The sequence below is a fragment of the Vulpes vulpes genome, chromosome 14, assembly GCF_048418805.1.
Source record: "Vulpes vulpes isolate BD-2025 chromosome 14, VulVul3, whole genome shotgun sequence".
Taxonomy (NCBI): Eukaryota; Metazoa; Chordata; class Mammalia; order Carnivora; family Canidae; genus Vulpes; species Vulpes vulpes.
Window position 1 is genome coordinate 103752556 of NC_132793.1, and position 21402 is coordinate 103773957.

Here is a 21402-nt window from a genome sequence, read left to right on the forward strand (position 1 = left end):
AGAGAAGATGGAGAAACTGTCAGGTGGGGGGATAGGGGGGATAAAATGCATCAAGGCTAATTGGTGCGTTGTGCTTGATCTGAGGGGAACACTTGCCCAGAGACCCCTGGGGGAGGAAGAGTGCTGGTGGAGAGAGTGTAACGGATCAGAGAAGAACCTGAAGGCTGACTTGAGTATCAAGGGGGGGCTTCTGAAGTCTGAGAGTCATGGTGAAAGGACTGTTTTGGAAAATGAAATTAAAGAGCTGTTTGTTTTCAGCCATGAGTAGGAGGACATAGAATAAGTTACTGGCAGTAGGGAAATGGAGATATTCCTTCCCTTAATGCATTTAGGACACAATCAGCAAAATTTATCAAGTGATGGGAGAGGAGAGGAAGTAGAGAAGTAGAAATGAATTGAAAAGTAGCTAGAGGAGGCAGGTGGTGCACAGAGGGCCGAGGAAACCAGGCTGAGCAAGATGAGCAAGTGCTTGTGTTTCCTCCACCTGAGAAGTTAGAAAAGCACGTGATAGCTGTAAAGTAAGTAGCTGGAAACAAATAATAAAGCATACATTAATGAAGTGGAAAACAAATATTTTATAGAAAAGATTGATGAAGCTGAAGTTAGTTCTTGGAAAAGATTAATAAAACCAGCACATATGGTTGGTAATGGTGGACACGGGTCATCACACATGTAAAGAGCGAACTCTGATGTAAACGAGGGACTTTGGTTCCTAGTCACCTATCAGTACTGGTTCATTACATGTAACCTACCTGCTAACACTAACACACGGTGTGAATAATACGGAAACGTGTGAGTGTTAGGGGTGGAGTTTGCGAGACTCTTCTCTCTGATCTGTTGTTCCGTGGACTTAAAATTTCTCTAGAAAGATAGTCTATTGAAAAATATTAGCAATATAATTTCTGGTTATCTTTTAACAAGAGTGATAAATAGCTAGTGAAACTGATCAAGAAGGAAAGGAAGGAGGAAAAGGTGCGAGTTGCTAGGAAAGGAAGTGCTGCAGGGATGGGGAAGGCGCGAGTGGGACATGATGAGCCGCACTGCCCAGCAACAGACTTAAAGATGGAGAGCTGGGACTCACCACAGTGAGGTCAGGAAGAGAGAGAAAGCAGTCATTCAAGAAACAGGATTTGTTGGCAGAAATCTTTCCACAAAGAAAAAGTCCACATGGTTTAACTCTCATTCTACCAGACATTGAGGGAACACATGCTCTAGCTCTACCTAGATAACCATTCGATATCACAGGAGAGAGGAGGCAGGGAGTACTCTCCAGCTCCCCAGACAATGGCATCACCTTGATCCCTGAAGTCAGCAAGGATAATACAGGATGGGAAAATCTCATGACAGCTGTTGTGATGGGTGATACAAGAGTTATAATCATTATTAAGAAACAGAATCTGGAATTGTATAAAAAGCTAGTTTTTCATAGCTAAATAGAGTTTATTGCAGAGACTTGAAGATTGGTTTAACACATTTCATCATATTAACAGATTAAAGGTAAGAAAGTCATGGTCATTTCAGTAGATGTAGGAAACATGGAATTTAACATCCTTTTTGATGAAACCTCTTAGCAAAGTAGGCATAGAAGGAATTTCCACAATCTGACAGTATTTACAAAAAGTCCTGCACCCTTAGTGATGAAGTGTTGACATTTTTGCATTTATATTCAGGAATAAGGCAGGGCGCTCTTTTTCCTTTCTGCTCATTGTGTTACAGCTTCTGCTCTACACCGCCCTGGAGGTTCTGCTGCAACAATAAAGCAAAATAAATAAATAAAATAAAATAAAATAAATAAATAAAAAATGTTTTAGAAAAGATGGTATGACTTTGTAGAGAACTCAGAAAAGTATACAGATAAAATGGTAGGATATTAATAAGAATTTAGCAAATTTCAGGATATAAAAGTCATTGAAAAGAGTATACATGAGCAATAGCAGAAAATATAATACTTACATAGCATAAAAGATGTACCTGTACCTGTGAGACACTGGAGAAAATGTAAATAAATAGCTAGATCATGTTCACAAGTTGTTAGACTCAGTATTTCTTTCATGTTGATCTATAAGCAGTTCTTGTAAAAATTTCAGCTTTTTAAAAATTTGAGTATGATACACTTTTTCTAAAATCATGCAGGAGAACAAAGGGCCAGTAATAGCCAAGACACATCTGAAGAAGAGTGGGATGTGCAGTGTGTCTTACTAGATAACAAGACTTACTATGAACCTACAACAGCTTGTAGATTGCAGTTGGCTGAGGGATAAAATTGACTCATGGCCCAGAATAGCAGGCCTAGAAACAGGGATCCTAATTTATCACAGAGCTGGCATTTCTGATCCGGAGGGAAAAGATGAGCTTCCTCATACGTTGTCCTTAGATGGTTGGTTTATATGTGGAAAATAGATAAAATTGGACCTCTACCTGTAGAGTAACATGTAATTACATACTAGTAGCATGTAATTAAAATACTCATGTGAGAGGCAAAATTATAAAACTTGTAGAAAATAATGTAGGGCAATACTTTTATGACCTTAAGAGAAGATTTATAGAAGACAGAAGTACATACCATTACGTGTGTTTGATCAACTCAACTACATTAAAACTTAAGAACATCTATTTTTTAGGAGACACCGTAAAGAGAGGGAAAAGACAAGCCTGTTAACTGGAAGAAAATAATGACACATAATTGACAAAGGTCTAGTATTCAAAGGCTATAAATAACTCAATCTAAAACAACAAATCTGTAATACAACCATTAAAAAGATGGACAAACATCTTGAGCAAGAAACTCACAGTAAACTCATAGGATATTCAACCCTGTTGATAATTGGAGAGATGTAAATTAGAAAAATATTATCATCCATCTGTTTTAAAAAACAGCCTGACCATTTCAAGTGTTGCCGAGGTGGCCAAGCAGGAGAGGCACTGATCCACTCTTTAGAGTGTAGAACAGTACAGTCTTTTCAGAAAACTGTGGAAATAGCTAGTAACGTAGAAGATGGGTGCATTTAATAACTCAGAAATACTACTCCTGGGTAGTCTACCAAGAGACAGACACCCATCTGTTAATGACAGCTCAGGGTTAGTTAGAAAAACTAGAATAAGTCTACTTGTCCCATCACGAACAGCATGGATGAACAAGGCGTGGTGGATTTGTGTAGTTCAATCCTACTGAATGAATTATGACTGTATCAGTATGGATGAATCTCAGGAATCTGAATTTGAGCAGAGATAAAGTGATAGTACCATATGTGTATGTGTGGTGCATATATGTACATATGGGTATGTGTGTATATGTACATATGTGTACATATATGTATGTATGTATGGGTGTGTGTATGTATGTATGTGATATGTAGGTATAGAAAGTGTGATTCCACTTGTATGAGGCTTAAAACTGCAGCTCTAAAATATATATTGCTTAGTGATATACTCCTTTTTAAAAATTATAAAGCAAGTGAATGAACAAGGTAAAATTTAGGATAGTGGTTGCCTCTGAGCCAGGGCGTAGAGGGACGTTAACATAAATCTTTTTTTTCTTCAATAGAATGGCACACACACTGATGTTCACTGTGTTATTCTTTTTGCTGTGTATGTTTTATATCAACTCAGTACTTAAAAATACACACATGTAGAAGAATGACCAGGGCCTGAGACTTTGGAGAAAGACCTCAGAGTTCAGAGAGGTGAAGGGGAGCCGGCACTACCATCTCAGGAGATAGGAAGGGAGCTAGGAGATTTCAGACTCCTTGAAGAATCTCATGTGCCCATGTGTACACACCTACACACGAGGGTCAGTAGCTATGTCTGTCTAATGCCACACTGAATCAGAAAGATTGAATGTTAAAAAGGATTATTGTGTTTGGCCAGAAGTCATTTGTAGCTTTTAGGCATTTGGTTTTGCCAGAGCTGCAGGGTTGGAAGGCTGTTGGAAGATTAAGGAATTAATGTGGGATGAATAAATGTGGCAATCCCACATCAGTACATTTTTCCTAAGGCTTTTGATTGAAAGAAGTAAATGTAAAAGTGAAGAATTTTTCAAAGGAGTAACAGTGGAGAGAAGTAAGGCAGGGCAAAGGAAGGTGGTCCTGGAGATGGAGTTAGGAAGTTAGGCGCGTAGGTCTGAGGGGGTACAAGGAGGTGGTTGCCCTGTATGTGAAGTCCCGTCAGTGTTGATGTACCGCGTAGCCCAGAGAAAAAGACGTGGGCCTTTGTTCATGGCATTAACACTGAACGCCATCAGCTAACTGGTGATATTATAAATATCGTCCATCATGCCATTCTGTTTTTAAAAATGTGTGTAAAATCTGCTAATTTGGGGAAAGGAGTGAAGGCTTCTCATGCTTCTAGAGAGCTTCTGTTTCAGTCTTTGCTTGGATTTTGTATGAGTAGGGAAAGACAGGCTCTGCTCTGCATGAGTAGAAGGAATTCCCCCGCATGCTACTTTCTGTATGAATGTGGGGTACTGGAACACATCTGGATAGTTCTCCAACCCTTCCCCACTTTAAAAAGAAGAAAAAGGGCTTTTAGTTTAAAAATTATGTGTTTAAAGCAAAAGTCCCAACTCAGTCCATTTTGATGTTAACATTTTAATTCCTTGGGAAGTAAGGATGCGTATGTTGCATTTTTACAGTTAAGGTACATGGACAGCAGAGAAGATGAACAGGTTCGAGGGATCACTATGAAATCCAGTGCCATTTCACTACATTATGCAAAAGGTAAATCTGTGTTTTAAAGAAAAATAGTTTTGTCTCTTCAGTGTCCTTCTTTCTCTTTCTGAATTAATTGTATGCCTCAGTTTCTTTGCTTTATATCCCACAAATTTCATTCTGGCCTCCAGATGATCTGTTGTCAGAGACAGGCTGTGCAGACTTGGATGCAGATGGGGACCTCTGACTGGCTTGAGGGCAGAAGAACTGGCAGTTCACACCTGCCCCCCATCCACCCAGGTGATTGTAAGGATTCCTTCACAAGGATGGTCAAGAGTCTCAGGACTTTGCTGGCTCAGCCGTAGTGTTCCATTTCCTGGCTGGATCCTTCTTTCCTATGGCCTCAGTATTGGATTTAAAATCTTATTTATTTAACTGGGTTGCCATGACCATGACAACTTGCTATCCTCAAACCAAGATATCATTTTTCCAGTAATACTTGCAGGAATTTATGTGACAGAAGTAGTCATACAAGTATGTGAGATATGTGTGTGTGTGTGTGTATATATATACACACACACATATTCAGTGATAGTCACTAAAAAGTTTGTCTTAGTGAAAAAAAAAAAATACCAACAACCTTTATGTCTGTCTGTGGAAATGGTCAAGGACACTGATACATCCTTGCCAAGAAAAGCATAGAGCTCTTCTACACCTGTTTGATCTACATGTGATAATACAGGGAATATATGTTGAGACAATAAGCCAGTTGCAGAGTAAATGCTTGTATGAGAAGAGCATGTCTTGATATTATGTGTGTAGATAAAGAAGTCTGGAAGGATACACACTACAACCTCACACCAGTTACCACCAGGGGTTCGTTATGTGAAATGTACATTGTCTAGAATATGTATTTTTGTACTATTTGGAAATTTTACACAAAATGTGTATTTTTATAATTAGAAGAAAATAATAAAGATGTATTTCATTTCCCTAAGCGACTGATCTGTGGTTCATCTTTCACAGTGGCCTGTGTCTGTCACTGACATAAGGGACATTCTGTGTGAGACACGACTATATTCTCTTTGATGTCAGACTTCAAAATATTTTTGTATGAAACCAGTCTAGAAGCTCTTAGGCATTCTCGATGAATTCCTAAAATTTAATATTTAAAGTAATGCCTCAATTTGTTTTAAAATTAACTCTCACATTTTAAAGAGTGTGTCCTTCTTGCGTGGCATGGGTCAATGCTCAGTTTATTTATCATCTCCCCCTATTTTTATAGACCTCAAGAGATTTGTAGTCTTTCTTTGTCCACACTCATACCATTAATCTGTTTTTATTTGATAATTCCTCCATTTGTCAGTTTTAGTTGTTGTTGTCTCTGTATTTCCAGTTCTCCCACTCCCTTTTTTAACTGTTTACTGAAACAGCATTATTGGAGCGATATCTCCTAGAAATTGAAGCCAGATGTTGATTCTGGATCCAGCATGGCCCTGGAGACCATCAGTACAAGTTAATGGATCTTCTTTCTGGAACTCCACTGTTCTCCTTGGGTTTCAGTCTCTGTCTTTTTCTCTGTTACCCTGTAAGTCTTTTCTCTATTTCGTAGCTTTTACCTACTCTTAGTGTCCCCATCTTCATAAACTCACTTTGCCCTGGCCTCTCAACTCCTGTTTTTTTATTCCATTTTCATTGCTTACTGCTGCTTTCTCTTGTGTTTCTGATCACATATTCCCAGGAGCAAGATGTGGCCCAGCTTATCGTTTTATGTCAGGCCCTAGCAGAGGTTGTGCCAATGGATTGACCACCCTTGGGTTGGATGGTCACCTTCTAGTCTGATAAGTGGTAATTGGAGTGGAGTCATAGAGCATCAAATGTGTCTCTGTGAACATCATGGCCTAGAGGGGGCTTTGGTGGAGGCAGCTGTCACAACTGACGATTGGTACAGAGCCTTCTTTTCCCAGTATACAAAATGTAGCTAGAATTTGGGGATCTTTAGTGAGGCACATGCTCTCAGAACACCTCTGAGATGAGATACGTTCTTATCTGTATCTCAGTACTCATTTGCTGCAAGAGGGTATTCTTGCTGTGAAGGTGGGACAGTCTGAAGGGGATCTCCTCTTGGAGAAAGGAAACCTGATGGTTGAAGAAACTCTACAGGTGATTTTTATTTCCCTGTGTCTCCCGTCTTTCATGCCCTCTTCTGAATAATCCATTAAGAAGCTCTGTGCTAAATGTCAATCAAGTCCCAGTCTGGTTCTGACTCCTAACTGGCTTTCAAAAATTTTTTCAGATCCATATTTGGATTGAAAGAGAGGGTGTTTTTCTAGTTTGAAGTAAACAAATAAGCTTACAAACCTAGGTACATTATCAAAGGTGATACTCTATCTTAGCATTTCTAGGGACCTGGTTCTTCCTTGAGAAAATGCAGCCTCATTTTTACCGTTGTGATCAAAACTTGCTACAAATATTGGGACCATATTGTGAAGCCTCATTATTTCTCTGTTTCTTACTTCTCTCTCTGTCCTTCCCACAAGGATACCATCCATTCATCTGGGGATTTCAAGGGTTAGGAAACACTATACATTATACATTCTATTAAAAAGTCCTAAGGGGATGTAATTCCTTTGAATCCTTTAGCCTAGAATTCAGATAAAGATGAGAGAAGTGTCTTTAAATGGGTCAAATAATTTGAAATTCTTGGAGTATTCTTCGAATAGTTTCAAGGCATATTGCTGCCATTTCTACCAAGTAGCCATTCTTTATACCGGTGAGTAAATATTACTGTTGCAGAACTTCTGAAATGAAGTGTTCAACTCGTCTTTTTAAAAATTCTAAATACATTTACATATTTGTATGTATTATAGAAAATTCAGTATGTTACAGAATATACAGTAAAACACAAGAATGAAATAAAAATCACTCCTAAAAAAAAAAATCACTCCTAGTTTTACCATATTATGTTTTCAGGTTTTACATCTAATCCAGCCATAATTGTGTATATGTGTATGCACATGCACACAAGTTGTGAGGTAAATGTCTGATTTAATTTTACCCCCAAATAATTAACTGCTTATTGCAACACAAGTCAAATGTAATTATTAAGTACTACATTATTAGCTCTTGACATGGTGTTGGTGTTGACACCTCTACATGAGCAAGGCAGTCTGGAGAGTGAATTAATTGTACCCACCCCTGAAATACCACCATCCCCCCCCCCCCCAAAAAAAAATCCCCAGGTGCGGGCAGATGCCATTCAGCTCCAGCTGATTGATACTTTGTGGGAATCTGTTTTTTTTTTTTTAATTGGCTTTGAGATTTTGGTTAAAATCTTCTAATTTTTAAGCTATTGGCAACTTATTTAAAGATGTTTAAAACACAATGGTAGAACAAATTGCAGTGGGTATTTAACTTAGAGGCTTTCTGTTTGTGATGTGAGGCATACAGGCTAACGGCCTGGTTTGGCAAGACACTCAGGATTCATCCACGAGGCGACTGTGTGGGGCCTAGAGGCTGAAAGTGGGCAGGGCTTTCTGCAGGTGCTCTGGTCCTGATCCCCAGAGACAAGGCCCAGGGGAAACCAAGTTGTGCCCCCACATTCACCCAAGGCTGGCAGGCACTGGAAAGTCTAATGTCTTAGACACAGTAATTTCCCTCCTTCTGGAAATGTGAACTTTAACCCCTGGTCCTAATTATTGTCCCATTGATGGGACTGAGGCTAGGAGGGAGGGCTTCCATTGTCCATCCATTATTTGACTGAAGGTCAGACTTTTTACTCTTAAGATAATGCTTTTCTTTTGTGAAGCATTCTGTTGATGCCAGCTGTAAGAAAGTAGGTATGTGATGGTTTGATTCTGAGCTGGGTGCCTCATATACATGATTTCACGTATAATCCTCATAGCAACCTCGTGAGATGGATGCTACCCTGATTTGACATACATACAGAGTGGTATTCATGGAATTTCAGAAACTTTCCTGGGGACAGAGTGGTTAGCATGTGGCAGTGGTCCTGGGAATCAGCTGATTCCATCTCCAGCTTGTTCACTTGGACCAGGAGTCTCTTGGAAGTTGGTCAGTCCAGACCATGGCTCATGGCTCCTGAAGTGTGCCTCTTTGCTGTGCACGAGGGAGTGCTGGGGGTCGTACAGACATCTTCGTGTACCCAGCAGTGTCCACATCCCCGCAGTCCTTGGTCACCCCCCAAACTGGGAGCCTCTCTAGCAGCTCTTCCCCGTGTTTCTCTGTGATGTTAACCCCTTCTCTCAACTTCCTGCTATTCCCTTCCTTCCCAAGATGCACTCTGCAAACGTTCCAAGGGAAACAAGCATCTCTCCATCCTCAGCGTCTTTTTGTTGATGTTCTCCTTGCCGCTGCTAGCCTGGCTGTTTTCCCAGGACACTGCTTTCCTTGTACTTCTTTCCAGTGAATGCTACTCATTCTTCCTCGCTCCATCTGTCTCTGGGTTAAGACATGGACAGGGTTGCTGTTCTCTTTGTTCCCTGGTTCTAATTCAAAGCTTCATTCTTCCAGCCTTGTCTCAAAACTCCCCATCTCTTGAGATTCATCCTATCTGTTCTCTTTTTTCTTATCCCTGTCAGCTCCTGAGTATGGTGCAAGCTCATGAGTGACATTGGCACCTGGCTTGTGATTATCCATTTTACCCAAATCTACCAAGGTAGCTTTTACCATTCTTGACAATGAGCTCTCTAGCGGCATGGCCTCTCAACAATGGTGGCATGTAGATCTTCTTCACTCACTCACTGTCATGGTTCCTTTTTGGGTGTCAGCATCCCCTGGAACCGCCCATCTTTGACATTTCAGATTGGAATACTCCCTTCCCCACACTCTTCAATTGTCCCACTCTCTCACCTATGTGGGGAAGTGCCCATCAAGTTTGACTTCATCAGGTTCTCTAGCTCCTTGGGCCCCGTCCACAGCCTGTCTCTTACAGCCCAGATGTGCCATCTCACTAACCGTCTCTCCAGGGTCCTCAGTTTCTTTGCTTCCTCGACCTCCTATCTTTGAATAAAACACTAACCCTTCACAGAGCTAGTGCCACACTTTTTCCTTCTTTTGCTGGTTTGGGGTCTTGGCTGGTCCTCAGGGATGCTGGCAGACTTCCCTTGTCTCTTCTGCTGGGTCTTGTGTGTTCTCTCCAGCAGGTTGTTTAAACCTCCCTCCCGACCCCAGCCCACACATTTCCCCTCCCTCACAATCTTAGCAGACATCTTTACCTTCTGCATCACAGAAATGGAACAGTTCTCTCAGCTGCTTGCTACCACACCTCAACACAGAGTGATTTTAGTGTCTTTGCTGGTCTCCTTCATTGTGGAAGACCTGTGCTCTGGACTTGGCACCTGCTAAGTTTCTTCTCTGATATCTTTTTTTTTTTTTTTTAAAGATTTTATTTATTCATTCATGAGAGACACAGGGAGAGAGAGAGAGGCAGAGAAACAGGCAGAGGGAGAAGCAGGCTCCATGCAGGGAGCCTGACGTGGGACTCGATCCCAGGACTCCAGGATCACGCCCTGGGCCCAAGGCAGGGGCTAAACTGCTGAGCCACCCAAGGATCCCTCTTCTCTGTTATCTTCATTGACACTTGACCATCAGCTTTTAATGATGTTCCCTCAAGTCTGTCTCATCTTTAAAAAAGATGTTCATACATCCTTCTAGCTCATGTCCTGCTGTGCTGTCTTGGTCAGAGGTGTGCTACTGTCATGCTTGCAGCTACTCTGACAATGGGACCTGTGCCTTATAGTCATAACACATGACCAGCACGAAACTGCGTAAAAGGTAGTCCTTGGCCTCTGACTTGCCCTCTGGGGTGAAGTAAACACAAAGATTCTAAGCAGGTTTGTTCCAAACAATGAACATCAGCCTGCCTGCCTTATTTATTTATTTATTTATTCATTCATTCATTCATTCATTTAACAAGGCTTTTTTTTTCCGGTTCTTCTTACATCCTTCTAGGCAAAAAGGCCAGTGAGTAGAAGATCAAGACAGTATGAATGTATAATTACTAGGTTTACTACCTACGCAGCACAATTTCAAAGGTAGCAGGGTTCCTGGTGATGTCAGAGTTCAGGGTGTGGCCACAGTACTGAGTGGCTGGCACAGATGGGCACACAGAAGAACCACAAGCCAGTGAGGTCAGCTGTAGTCAGGGGTGGCCCATGTGTAGTTTCATTTGTCTCATGTTGGGGAGGGCCTGGGGGGACTTCGGGAATGGAGTCACGCAGCAAGGAAACTTTGCCCTTCATAGCTGTCTGTAGGTCATTGTCTCCACCCTAAGACACCTCACTTTTGACATTTGTGCCATCCAGATCAACCACCCACAACCTCCTCTTGAGCACACAGTTCTCCTGTTAAGACCTGTAACGTGTGTCAGCAAATAGGAGATAGAGTATGTCACACGGTTCTTTGAAATAACTGTATCAGTTGATTTACAAGAATTTTATATACTAATTTAACATAGAAAGGGATAGCAATGGTATTTCCTGTGAAAACTGGTGGTTCCCATACAGCTGGGGCATAACTTATGTCCGTAAGTGTTGCATGTTCTGTAAGTAACATACTCAGGATTGTGTTTTCCCGTGGCTCAGGATCTGCGTGTTCCTGATGCTTCTGTTGTGAGATGTAGTATCTTTCTAATACACCGAAACGTAAAAGACACTTGCATGAAGTGTCTTCAACCACGTCCCTTTGTTTGAAGGCAAGTTTTCTCATTTCAGCTTCCCACATGTGAACATGTCCAGTGTTTTGGAAATTGAACATGACCATATATGAAGTTTTCCTCTTCATAGACAAGACCTTTGGGAGGCCCTGGTGACAGATGTGCACCCTCAGTGAGACAGTTACCCGTAGCGTCTTAAAACTGGAGGACTCACAGGCCGCGGAAAGATGACTTTCCCATCACCCCGTTAGTAGACCTTGTCTGAAAGACACCTCCCATGATTAACTTAAAGGCTTCCAACTTTTTCTTCTTCCCAGGTACCTGGAACATTAAAAAAAAAAAAAAAATTGCATTGGCGCTCTGCCGATTAGATCAGTCCCTAAAATGAAGAGTGGGAATTTCTGGGAAGTACAGCTTCATGCATTAGCAGGAGTCAGCCCTGTGTGCAGCTTTGGGACTGTGTGACAAATCAGAGAGGTTATTTAGCATGCCTCAAAATTATAATTTCCCTTAGTAAGAGTAATAATATCTAACATGCTAAACCCCACAACTGTTCTTTTTGGTTTTTTAAATATTTGTGTGTGTATTTGATTCTCAGGCATACAAAAAGTGGTAGATGGAATTCAGGGAAATAGACCTTAGAGAGTCACAACACAGCTGAAGACAGCAGAAGAATTGGGTTTATGGACTTTTTTTTTCTCTTGGTGGATATTGGAGATCTTTTTCATACCTTTGAAATGAGTGTTTGAAGTTATTTGGAAAGAGTTAAGATGAAAAAAAATCATTGAAAGCCAGAGACTGGCTGTGTGCTGAGCACCACGCTTACTGGCTGTGTGAGTGACCATGACACTTGCCATTCTCTCCATCACATAGATTTGGGAAGTCAGTCTTTTTGACTATAGAGCTTTTCTGAGCCTTTAGCAGATATGTGTGTTGTAACGTCTTCCTCATCCCTACACCCCCTTCACTGCATTTCCCGAAGGTTTTTGATCACACAGTCCTATTTTTTATTCTGCCTGTTTGCAGGCGAAAACACCTGGTATATCCACTGGCTTTCTCTTGTCTTTGAGATCCAAACTTGAATGAATTTCAAAGGGTCTGGGATTGGGCGCATAATTAGGGGAGGATAGATAGACAATGGATAGATAGGTGGATCTGTAGGTAGGTATGTTTGTGTTTCTAGGTGTTGTCTAAAAGGTCTGTAACCCCAACAAGAAGCAAGAGCACTGCTGTGTAGGAAGCCTGAGGTTTCTGTGTGGGCACATTTTTAAATTCTGTAAAAAACCGACAGCAGACACAGCCTCTGAAAGTTCTTTCTTAGGGCCAGGCATTGTCAGGTGGGGTAGGAAAGTGATTACAGTTCTCCCACACCAGAGTCTGGACTTTATCCAAATGAACAAGCAAGTGTTGTTTCCCTGGCTGTAAAGTATAAAGCAATCTAAGACCTCTTTGGGAAGTGACTGAGGTCATTAGACCGACCTGGGTGTGCTTCTGGCTGGCTACTCCTTCTATGACCTTGGGTACATATCTTCCCTTTCGGGCGCATGTTTATCTATGAAGTGAAGGGTTAGCCTAGGAAAATGCGGAGAGATTTTAGGAATCTCACAGCTTCTGTTTTATGTGATGGGGGCTGATAGGACGTTGGACCCTGCTAGTACTGCCTGTTTTCCTCTGGATTATTCAGTAGAGAGCATAGGTTTATGCCAGAGAGTGATGTGAACCCTGACAGTAAAAGGCCCCATGAGACCCAGGGGCCACTGCCTCAGGGCCCTGGGTCTTTGACATCTTTGGTTTTCTTTGGAGAGGTCCACAGTCCTCTGTCTGGTTGGAGCCTTCCCTGGTGGGTCAGCAGAGCTAGAATCCCTTAGACCAAAATTTGCATGAGAAGTCCTGGAACAGGTGGTGTGTGTTGGAGTTGGGAGTGGGGATGTGTAAGAAGCAGCCTGTTGCTAATTGGTGGCAGAGTTTCCATGAGCCCTGGTGCCTTTTGGAATCCTTAACCTAGTGTTTAGGAATTCACTATCAGTGGACTCTCAGCACATGAGATGAACTTGGCGCCATCTTGAGTGGAGTGTTAAAGGTGAACCTCAACTCTGCCATTTGGATTTGTTTGATCCTAGGCATTTTACCTTGGAGTTGGGTTCCCATTAGATGCCCTCGAGAAAGATACCTAGCTTTTCTCTACCCTAGTTTTCCTGCCTTGTGAAATTATGCTAATGATACTAGCAACCGCAAAGGGTGGTTGCTGGCAAACACTACACAGTGTCTGTAAAATGCTTAGAGCAGTGCCGGGCACAAGAGTCCACAAAACGTGAACCTTGGCTGTGGTTTTTGTGGTGGTTAATGTTTGATGATCATCACTGTCACCTAGGACACAAGGCGAGTTGTCGTCAGGTTGTTCAGGCTACAGCAGGGCAAATCCTCCAAATGGCCTGCAAAGTGTAATATCAATATCCACCCCTTGGACAGTGGAGTAGCTCGGGAGCTCACAGAAGTAGGAAAACAACACATTAGGAGGAAAAGGGGAAATAAAGTGTCTGTGTGGGAGCCTGAGCATTCAGTGATGGTTTTGCCTTTAAAAGAGAACTCTATCAGGTTTGACAGTTGGGAATGAGCATAGAAGTCTAATGAATTCCTATTCTTCTGCATGGTTTTCTTAATTACGTACCAGTGTGAAGTCTTTGTAACTTGGGGTGGCTTCTTATTCTGGCTGGTCTGGGACTGACTTTGGGGTTTGATGGGTTGTGGGGCTTTCAGTGCTTGGGACAAATCCCTATGAGTTACCACCCTAGTAAAAGCTAAATACTCCTGTTTGTCGAGAGGATTAAAGGAGGTAGTCTCTGTATGTGAACACATAGCATGTTGCTTGGCACATAATAACCCTTCCTTAAATATTTGTAGAATCACGTCTAAATCTCAGATTCACACCCTGCTCTCAGAGAGGTTGTAGGAAAGCAGTGGCAAAATGCTTCATATCTTTTAAAATTAGCATTTCCCATTTTGGCTTCTTTGAACAGCTTTTACGTTCAGATATTGGTGTCTGTGAGTCTCAGCATCTAATCTGTAGAGTGAAATAGTAATATTTATCTCATGGGGCATTGTAAGGATTTGGTAATGTGTGGTTAGCATGTGAGAGGTGCTTAGCACAGTGCCTGGCTCACAGAGAATTCTAAATAAGTAGTAACTTTTCGAATAATAAACTCCTTCGACATTCTCTTATAGATGCTCCTTGGAATCAGTAGTTCCATCCACAGGAATTCCTAAGTTGGAACACCAGCTTTCCATGGAGCTTTTTGGATTCTTTAGCTTCATTCAGTGATTTCTTCGCAACCTTTCTTACTCTAGCATGGCTAAGGGAGTATATTGTGGACAGCTGAATACATGTTTTCAAATTCTGTTTTAGATAATGAGGATTACCTGATCAATCTCATAGACTCTCCGGGGCACGTGGACTTCTCCTCAGAAGTGTCAACAGCTGTGCGCATCTGTGACGGGTGTATCATCGTGGTCGATGCCGTGGAAGGAGTGTGTCCACAGGTAGTAGGTCACAACGTGGTCACATGAAGAAGGTGGGGGAAAAGGGGAGGGACTGGGCACTGGCAGCTCTGTGCCATTTCAGACATTTCCCTGACAGAAAGGGCTTCACATTTCATTTGATGACATTCCAGTCTGAGATGGAGTTAAGTCACCCACGCCTGGAAGAGATCCTAGAGAGGATGACTTTATCTCTAAGAACTTGGAAGCATCTCTGATGCCCTCTTGGAGAGGGCCTCTGCCAAAGCAGGGGAGATGCCGGGTTTGGAGAGGATTCTGGACTGTGAGAGGTGGTTGATGGCAAGATACGGAGCCAGTTCTCCCCTACATGAAACTCTTCTGTTGGCTTCTCTGTTGGCGCTCACGTCTGTGCCCGCCTGCACACCCACTCCTGCCCCCACTCCTTCTCTCACTCAACTGAGTGTTTCTCCTTTGCAACAGTGGTGGGAAGGTTCACCAGGGTGATGCGCTGGGCATGGACCTCGGGGTGGCTCCCTGGCCTCAGTTCTTGGAAGGACTTGTTTGCAGGCCTTACGTTTTATCTGAGAAATGTCTACCTTTATATCCTCCCTCTTAACATACCCTTGTTTGTTTTAATATTTTTAAAAAGGCATAAGAGGCTTAAATTACTCAAATGGAGGAAATTTGGTTAACTCCAAGAAATTATGCCATCATTGTCCTGTGTCTTCCCTTCTGGTTTCCCCTGAGGGCACAGATTGTCAGGCTGGAGAAGCACAGCCTGAATCTCTGCCCTGCAGGATAAGTGGAGTTAATATGCCTGACTTCAGAAAAGCACAACAGTAGTTCACTCCAGGAGATGGTATTGTGGTCAGCACGGTGCATGTGGGGACTTCCATGGGGAATGCTCTGGTTTTTAGGCCTGTGTGTTGGCCACATGAGTGTTTTGTAATTATTTAGTAAACTTTGCACTATTTTATTTATCCTTCTTAAATAAATGGTCAGTTCCATAAAGGCAAAGGCAGTTTCTTGTCTGGGGTTCTTTCCTTCTGTGATGGAGACTTCGGGAGCGTTTGCTGAGCCCCCATATCTGACTGGTATAATCTGGGTTGTGATATAAAAGTATGGCAATGAGCTGGTTATTAATCAGGATTTTTCTCAGGTGCTTTAATTATTTCAAATCGTGAATTTTACATTTGCCTTTCTGTTTTCGTCAGACACAAGCCGTTCTGCGACAAGCCTGGCTCGAAAACATCCGCCCGGTTTTGGTGATTAATAAGCTAGATCGTTTGATAGTGGAACTGAAATTTACCCCCCAGGAGGCCTATTCTCACCTCAAGAATATTTTAGAGCAGGTATCTCATCCTTTACTTCAATATTTTAAAAGTTGGGGCTCCAAGGAGAGTTGTAGGGAAGCTGGTAAGTTGCCACAGAAAATCGCATATTTAGAACTTTTCCACCTACAATTGCTGTGTGTCAGAGTCATCACACTACAACAGAGGCAGTGGGCAGAGGACAGGCATCCTCGTGGGAATCCCCTCCAACAACTCTTTGTTGTTGTTGTTGTTGTTTTATACCTGCCTTTAGATGACAGTTTGCCCAACCATTTATTTCCTCAGCAGACATTTACATAGCTGTGTGATGAGTAAATGAATTCTGGGATGTCCACTGTGTGCTGAGAGCATGAATGTACCGATAGGTCAGAATCCCTGTCTTCAGAGATCCCACATTGTGGTGGAGAGACCTTTAAAGAGATCTTTGAAGAACAGCAAGAAGCCCTGGGTGTGGTTTACAATCATGAATGAGAGCCACCTTACCCAGGCAAGGTCAGGAGGGAAGAGAGGAAGAGTCGTGCAACAGAAGCCTCAAGATAGAAAAAGGTCAGGAATTACGGCCAGGGCATTTAGGAGAGCAAGAATAAGATGTACAAAGTAAACGCAAGGAAAAGCATAAGAGGATGTTTCATTCAAAGAACTACCAATTACTTGCTGTAGCTGACGAATGAGATTATAAAGCAGTGGCAGGAGGCAGGAGTAGAGAGGAATATAGGGCTTCGATTGTGGCGAATGTCATGTGCTGGGTGTGGAGGGTTGGACTTTCTTCAAGATAGTGGGGTACCACCGATGAGACCAGTTGAGAGTATTTATTTGCCCAAGGGAAGAAATGATCAAAGGAGAAAGTGTAGATCAATGGATCTAGTTCCCTGTGGAGGCAGACAAGGATGAGCACCAGTGAAGCAGCAGGACAGGGGCCAGTGGTGTTTGCAGACAGAAACGGGCTGGTAGGGTGGAATCTCGGGAGCTTGTAGGGTCTCTGAATAAGAGGTTCCGTTTTCTCTCTGCAGTAGGAATAAGGTCGCTTACTTGGGAGGGAAGTAGGTGAGGAGGTTTGGCAGCCGGGAAGAGGGCCTGAGGACAGTGAGAAAACATCCAGGTGTGAGAACTGGCGAGTGGATAGGCTCAAGCTCTGGACTAGGATCACGGGGGTCATGAGTTCAGGTGACGCCAGCCCCATGCTGCACATGCCACTCCCTCGCGTCCCAGCATGACCTTTGAGAGCCTTACAGGTTAGTCTTGCTGGGTTTGGAAGGAATGGGTTGATAACATGTAAGTTGATTATTATTGTAAACATCAGCTCTGTCCTTCCAGCCCCAATGACTGACAATTCTAGATAGTGTGTTGCCCAGCACAGATGTGCTAAGCATCTAGTGACTTTCTGCCATTTCACCCTCTCTCCTAGATTAATGCACTCACAGGAACTCTTTTTACTTCTAAAGTCCTAGAAGAAAGAGCAGAGAGAGAGACTGAATCGCAGGTGAATCCCAGTTCTGAACCAGGAGAGCAAGTATACGACTGGAGCACTGGCTTGGAAGACACGGATGATTCTCACCTCTACTTCTCTCCAGATCAGGGCAATGTGGTGTTTACAAGTGCATTAGATGGGTGGGGCTTTGGGTAAGTCTGTTCGAATCTCCTTCGATCTCTTCCTCTTCGTGGTCTGTATAGACAAGTGATGTTTCTAATTAGACTTTTTATTGAGACAATGATCGATTCACATACAGTTTTAAGAAGAATAGAATTCTCTGGTGCCCTTTACCTAGTATAGGTAACAGCTTGCAAAACTGTTGCACAGGATCACAGCCAGATCACATTGATGTTCATAAAGTCCATCCCAGCAAAGATCTTTCATGTTGCCCTAATATAATCACCTCTGCTTCCTTCACACCCCCTGCCCCATCTTAACCCCTGGCAGTCTTAAGTGTCCTCCGTTTCTATAATTTGTCATCTCAAAAATGTTATAAAAACAGAATCAAACATTATATAACCTTTTCTGGATTGGCTTTTTTCACACAGTGGAATAGTCTAGAGATTCAGCTAAGTTGTTGCATATCAGAAGTGGGTTCCTTTCTATTCTTCAGTACTATCCTTTGGGGTAGGTGTGCCACAGTTTAACTGTTCACACATGGAGGGATGTCTGGGTTTTTTTCTGGTTTGGGGCTGTTGTGAGTGAAGCCACTACAGACATTCATGTGAACATGAGTTTTCATCTCTCTGGGATGAGTGTGTGGGAGTGTATTTGCTGGGCATGTGGCAGTCGTAGGTTTAGTATGTCTGTTTCCCAGAAGGGGCGCCATTTAATTATTGTTGTAAACATCAACTCTGTCCACGGAGCCCAAACTGACTGATTATTCTAGATGGTGTGTATCCCCCCCACAGATGTGCTAAGCATCTAGTGACATTCTGCTGCTTGGCAGTGTGGGGATCGAGTTTCTCCACATCCTCACCATCGTGTGGTGGTGTCACTTTTTCTTAGCCATTCTGACAGATGTGTATTGTTATGTTATTGTGGGCTTAATAATGAGTTTCCTTGGGTGAGACATCTCTTCATGTCCTTTGCTCATTTTCATTTCTTTTCTCTTTCTTTTTTAATTGACATATGAATGACATATAACATTTGTTTCAAGTGTATAGCAGAATGATTGGATATTTGTATAAACTGTGCAATGACCACCGTGATAAGTGTAGTTACCCATAGATTGGTATAGAGCAAGTTTGTTTCTTGTAATAAGGACTTTGAAGATTTACACTCTTAACAGCTTTCCCACATACAATACAATATGTAAGTGTTGTCACTTGTGCTGTGCATGACCTCCTTACTTATTTTGTAAGTCAGTTTGTGCCCCTTTCACCCATTTTACCCACTGTCCACCTCTGCCTCTGGTAACCACCAGTCTGTTCTCTATATCCGTGAGGTGTTTGGTTTGGTTTGGTTTTTATTTTTTGATTCTACAGACAATACGTACATATTATATGTGATACACATCTATATCCATTCATCTCTTGGTGGACGCTTAGGTTGTTTCTGTATCTTAGCTATTGTAAGTGATGCTACAGTGAACTGGAGGTTGCATATATCTTTTCAAATTCAATTTTTTTCAGATAAATACCAAGAAGTAGAATTACCAAATTGTATGGTAGTTGTATTTTTAAATTTTCAAGGAAACTCCATACTGTTTTCCATACTGGCTGCACCAGTTTACATTCCCACCAGTGACGCACCATGATTCTCTTGTTGCCATGCCCTCACCAATACTTGTTATTTCTCATCTATTTGATAGTAGCCATTCTGACAAATAGAAGGTAGTAGCTCATTACGGTTTGATTTGCATTTTCCTGATGAGGAGTGATGTTGAGCATCTTAAGTGTCGCCATCTGTACGTCTTTTTTGGAAAAATGTCTCTTCAGTCCCTCTGCCAGTTTTTAAATTGCATTATTTGTATTTTTGCTATTGAGTTGTATGAGCCCTTTATATATTTTGGATATTAACCCCTTTTTGCAAATATTTTCTCCCAGTCCATAAATTGCCTTTTCATTTTGTTGATGAGCTCCTTTGCTCTGTAGTCCTTTGCCCATTTTCTAATTGTATCGTTTGGTTTTTCTGTATATCTTCTAGATTTTACTTCTTTGTCTCATATGTGCTTCATAAATATTTTCTTTCAGTCTGTAGTTTGATGTTTCATCCTTTTAACAATGTCTTTCATCGAGCAGAATTTGGGTGGACTTATTTATTATTATTTCAGAAAGAGACAGAACGTGGAGAGGAGGAGCAGAGGGAGAGAGCTCAGACTCCACACTGAGCACAGATCCCAACATGGGGCCCATCTCATGAGCACCCATGAGATCACCACCTGAGTTGAAACCCAGAGTCGGGCACTTAACCAGCTGCGTCACCCCAAGGCACCCCTATAAATTATGCTTTTAAAGTCGAGTCTAAGAACTCTGCATGGCCCTGAGATCCTGAACTCTCATAGTGTTTTCTAAAAGTTTTTAGTTTTACTTTCTACATTTAAGTCTGTGATCCATTCTGAGTTAATTTTTTGTATAAGCTCCAAGACTCAGGTCAAAGTTCTTTTTTTGGTCTAGAAGTCCTATTACTTCAGCACCATCATGCCTCCCCCACGACCTGGTTTTGTGCCTTTGTCAAAATCAGCTGGATATACCTGGGTGGATCTATTTCTGAGAGTTCTGTTTCCTTGACCTGTGTGTCTGTCTTTCCACCAGTACCACATAGTCTGGATTATTATAAGGATATAATAAGGCTTGAAATTGGGTAAATTGTTTCTGCCCACATTCCTACTTTTGCAAATTGTTTCATGTGTTCAAGGGTCTCTGCCTCTATGTACATTCTATAATAATCTTTGCCTATATCTGCAAAAAAAGAATGTTGCTAGGATTTTTATTGAAAGTGCATGGGGAAGTTCTATATCAATTTGAGGATAATTGACATCTTTACTACGTTGTATCTTCTAATCCTTGAACACTATGTTTCTCAATTTTTAAAGATTTTCTTTGACTTTTTATTAGCACTTTGTAGTTTTCAGCATAAAGTCTTATACATATTGAATTGGATTTGCACTTAATTTTTTGTTGTTTCTGAGCAATTATAAATAGTATTATATTTTTGATTTTGGTGTTCACATATTCAGTTCTACTTTTTTGGAAATACAGGTAATTGATTTTTGTGTATTGCTCTTGTGTATTGCTGTGACCTTGCTAAACTCATTTATTAGAGTTCTTTGTAGGTTCTTTGGCATTTTCTATAAGGCAGTCATGTCACCTGCTGATAGGGACTACTTTACCCCTTCCTTTACCATGCCACTTTCTTTTCTTTTCTTGTCCTATTGCCAAGAGCTTCTAGGACTATTTGAGTAACAGCAGGGAGAGTGGACATCTTTGCCTTGTTCTGATTTTAGAGGGAAAGAACTTAGTCTTTCACCATTAAGTATAATGTTAGCTGTAGGTTATTTTCAGATGTTCTTTATCAGTTTGAGGGAGTTCCCCTGTATTCCTTTCTCAGAGTCATTTATATGAATGAATATCAAATTTTGTCAAATGCTTTTTCTGTATCAGTTAATGTATGATTTTTTTCCCTTTAGTTTATATAATTTATTAATATAGTTGGTTATGTTGATTGATTTTTGGATATTGAACGAGTCTTGTATCTCTTTGTGGATTTTATGTAAAATGATTTGTTTAGAACTTTATTTTTGAATAAATTTAAAATTCAGAAAGGACAAAGTGTCCACAG

The 21402-nt window shown here is 41.6% G+C and overlaps 1 protein-coding gene across 2 annotated transcripts in view; it reads left to right on the forward strand.

Annotated features, from left to right (window-relative positions):
- The window catches only part of EFL1 (elongation factor like GTPase 1), a 119862-nt gene that overhangs the window by 4206 nt on the left and 94254 nt on the right, over positions 1 to 21402 (forward strand). For both annotated transcript variants that reach the window (XM_072737444.1, XM_072737445.1), the window contains exons 4-7: positions 4631 to 4715; positions 14726 to 14859; positions 16032 to 16169; positions 17554 to 17768. In XM_072737444.1, the coding sequence (XP_072593545.1) occupies positions 4631 to 4715; positions 14726 to 14859; positions 16032 to 16169; positions 17554 to 17768 (572 nt within the window). The remainder of the gene's footprint in view (positions 1 to 4630; positions 4716 to 14725; positions 14860 to 16031; positions 16170 to 17553; positions 17769 to 21402) is intronic.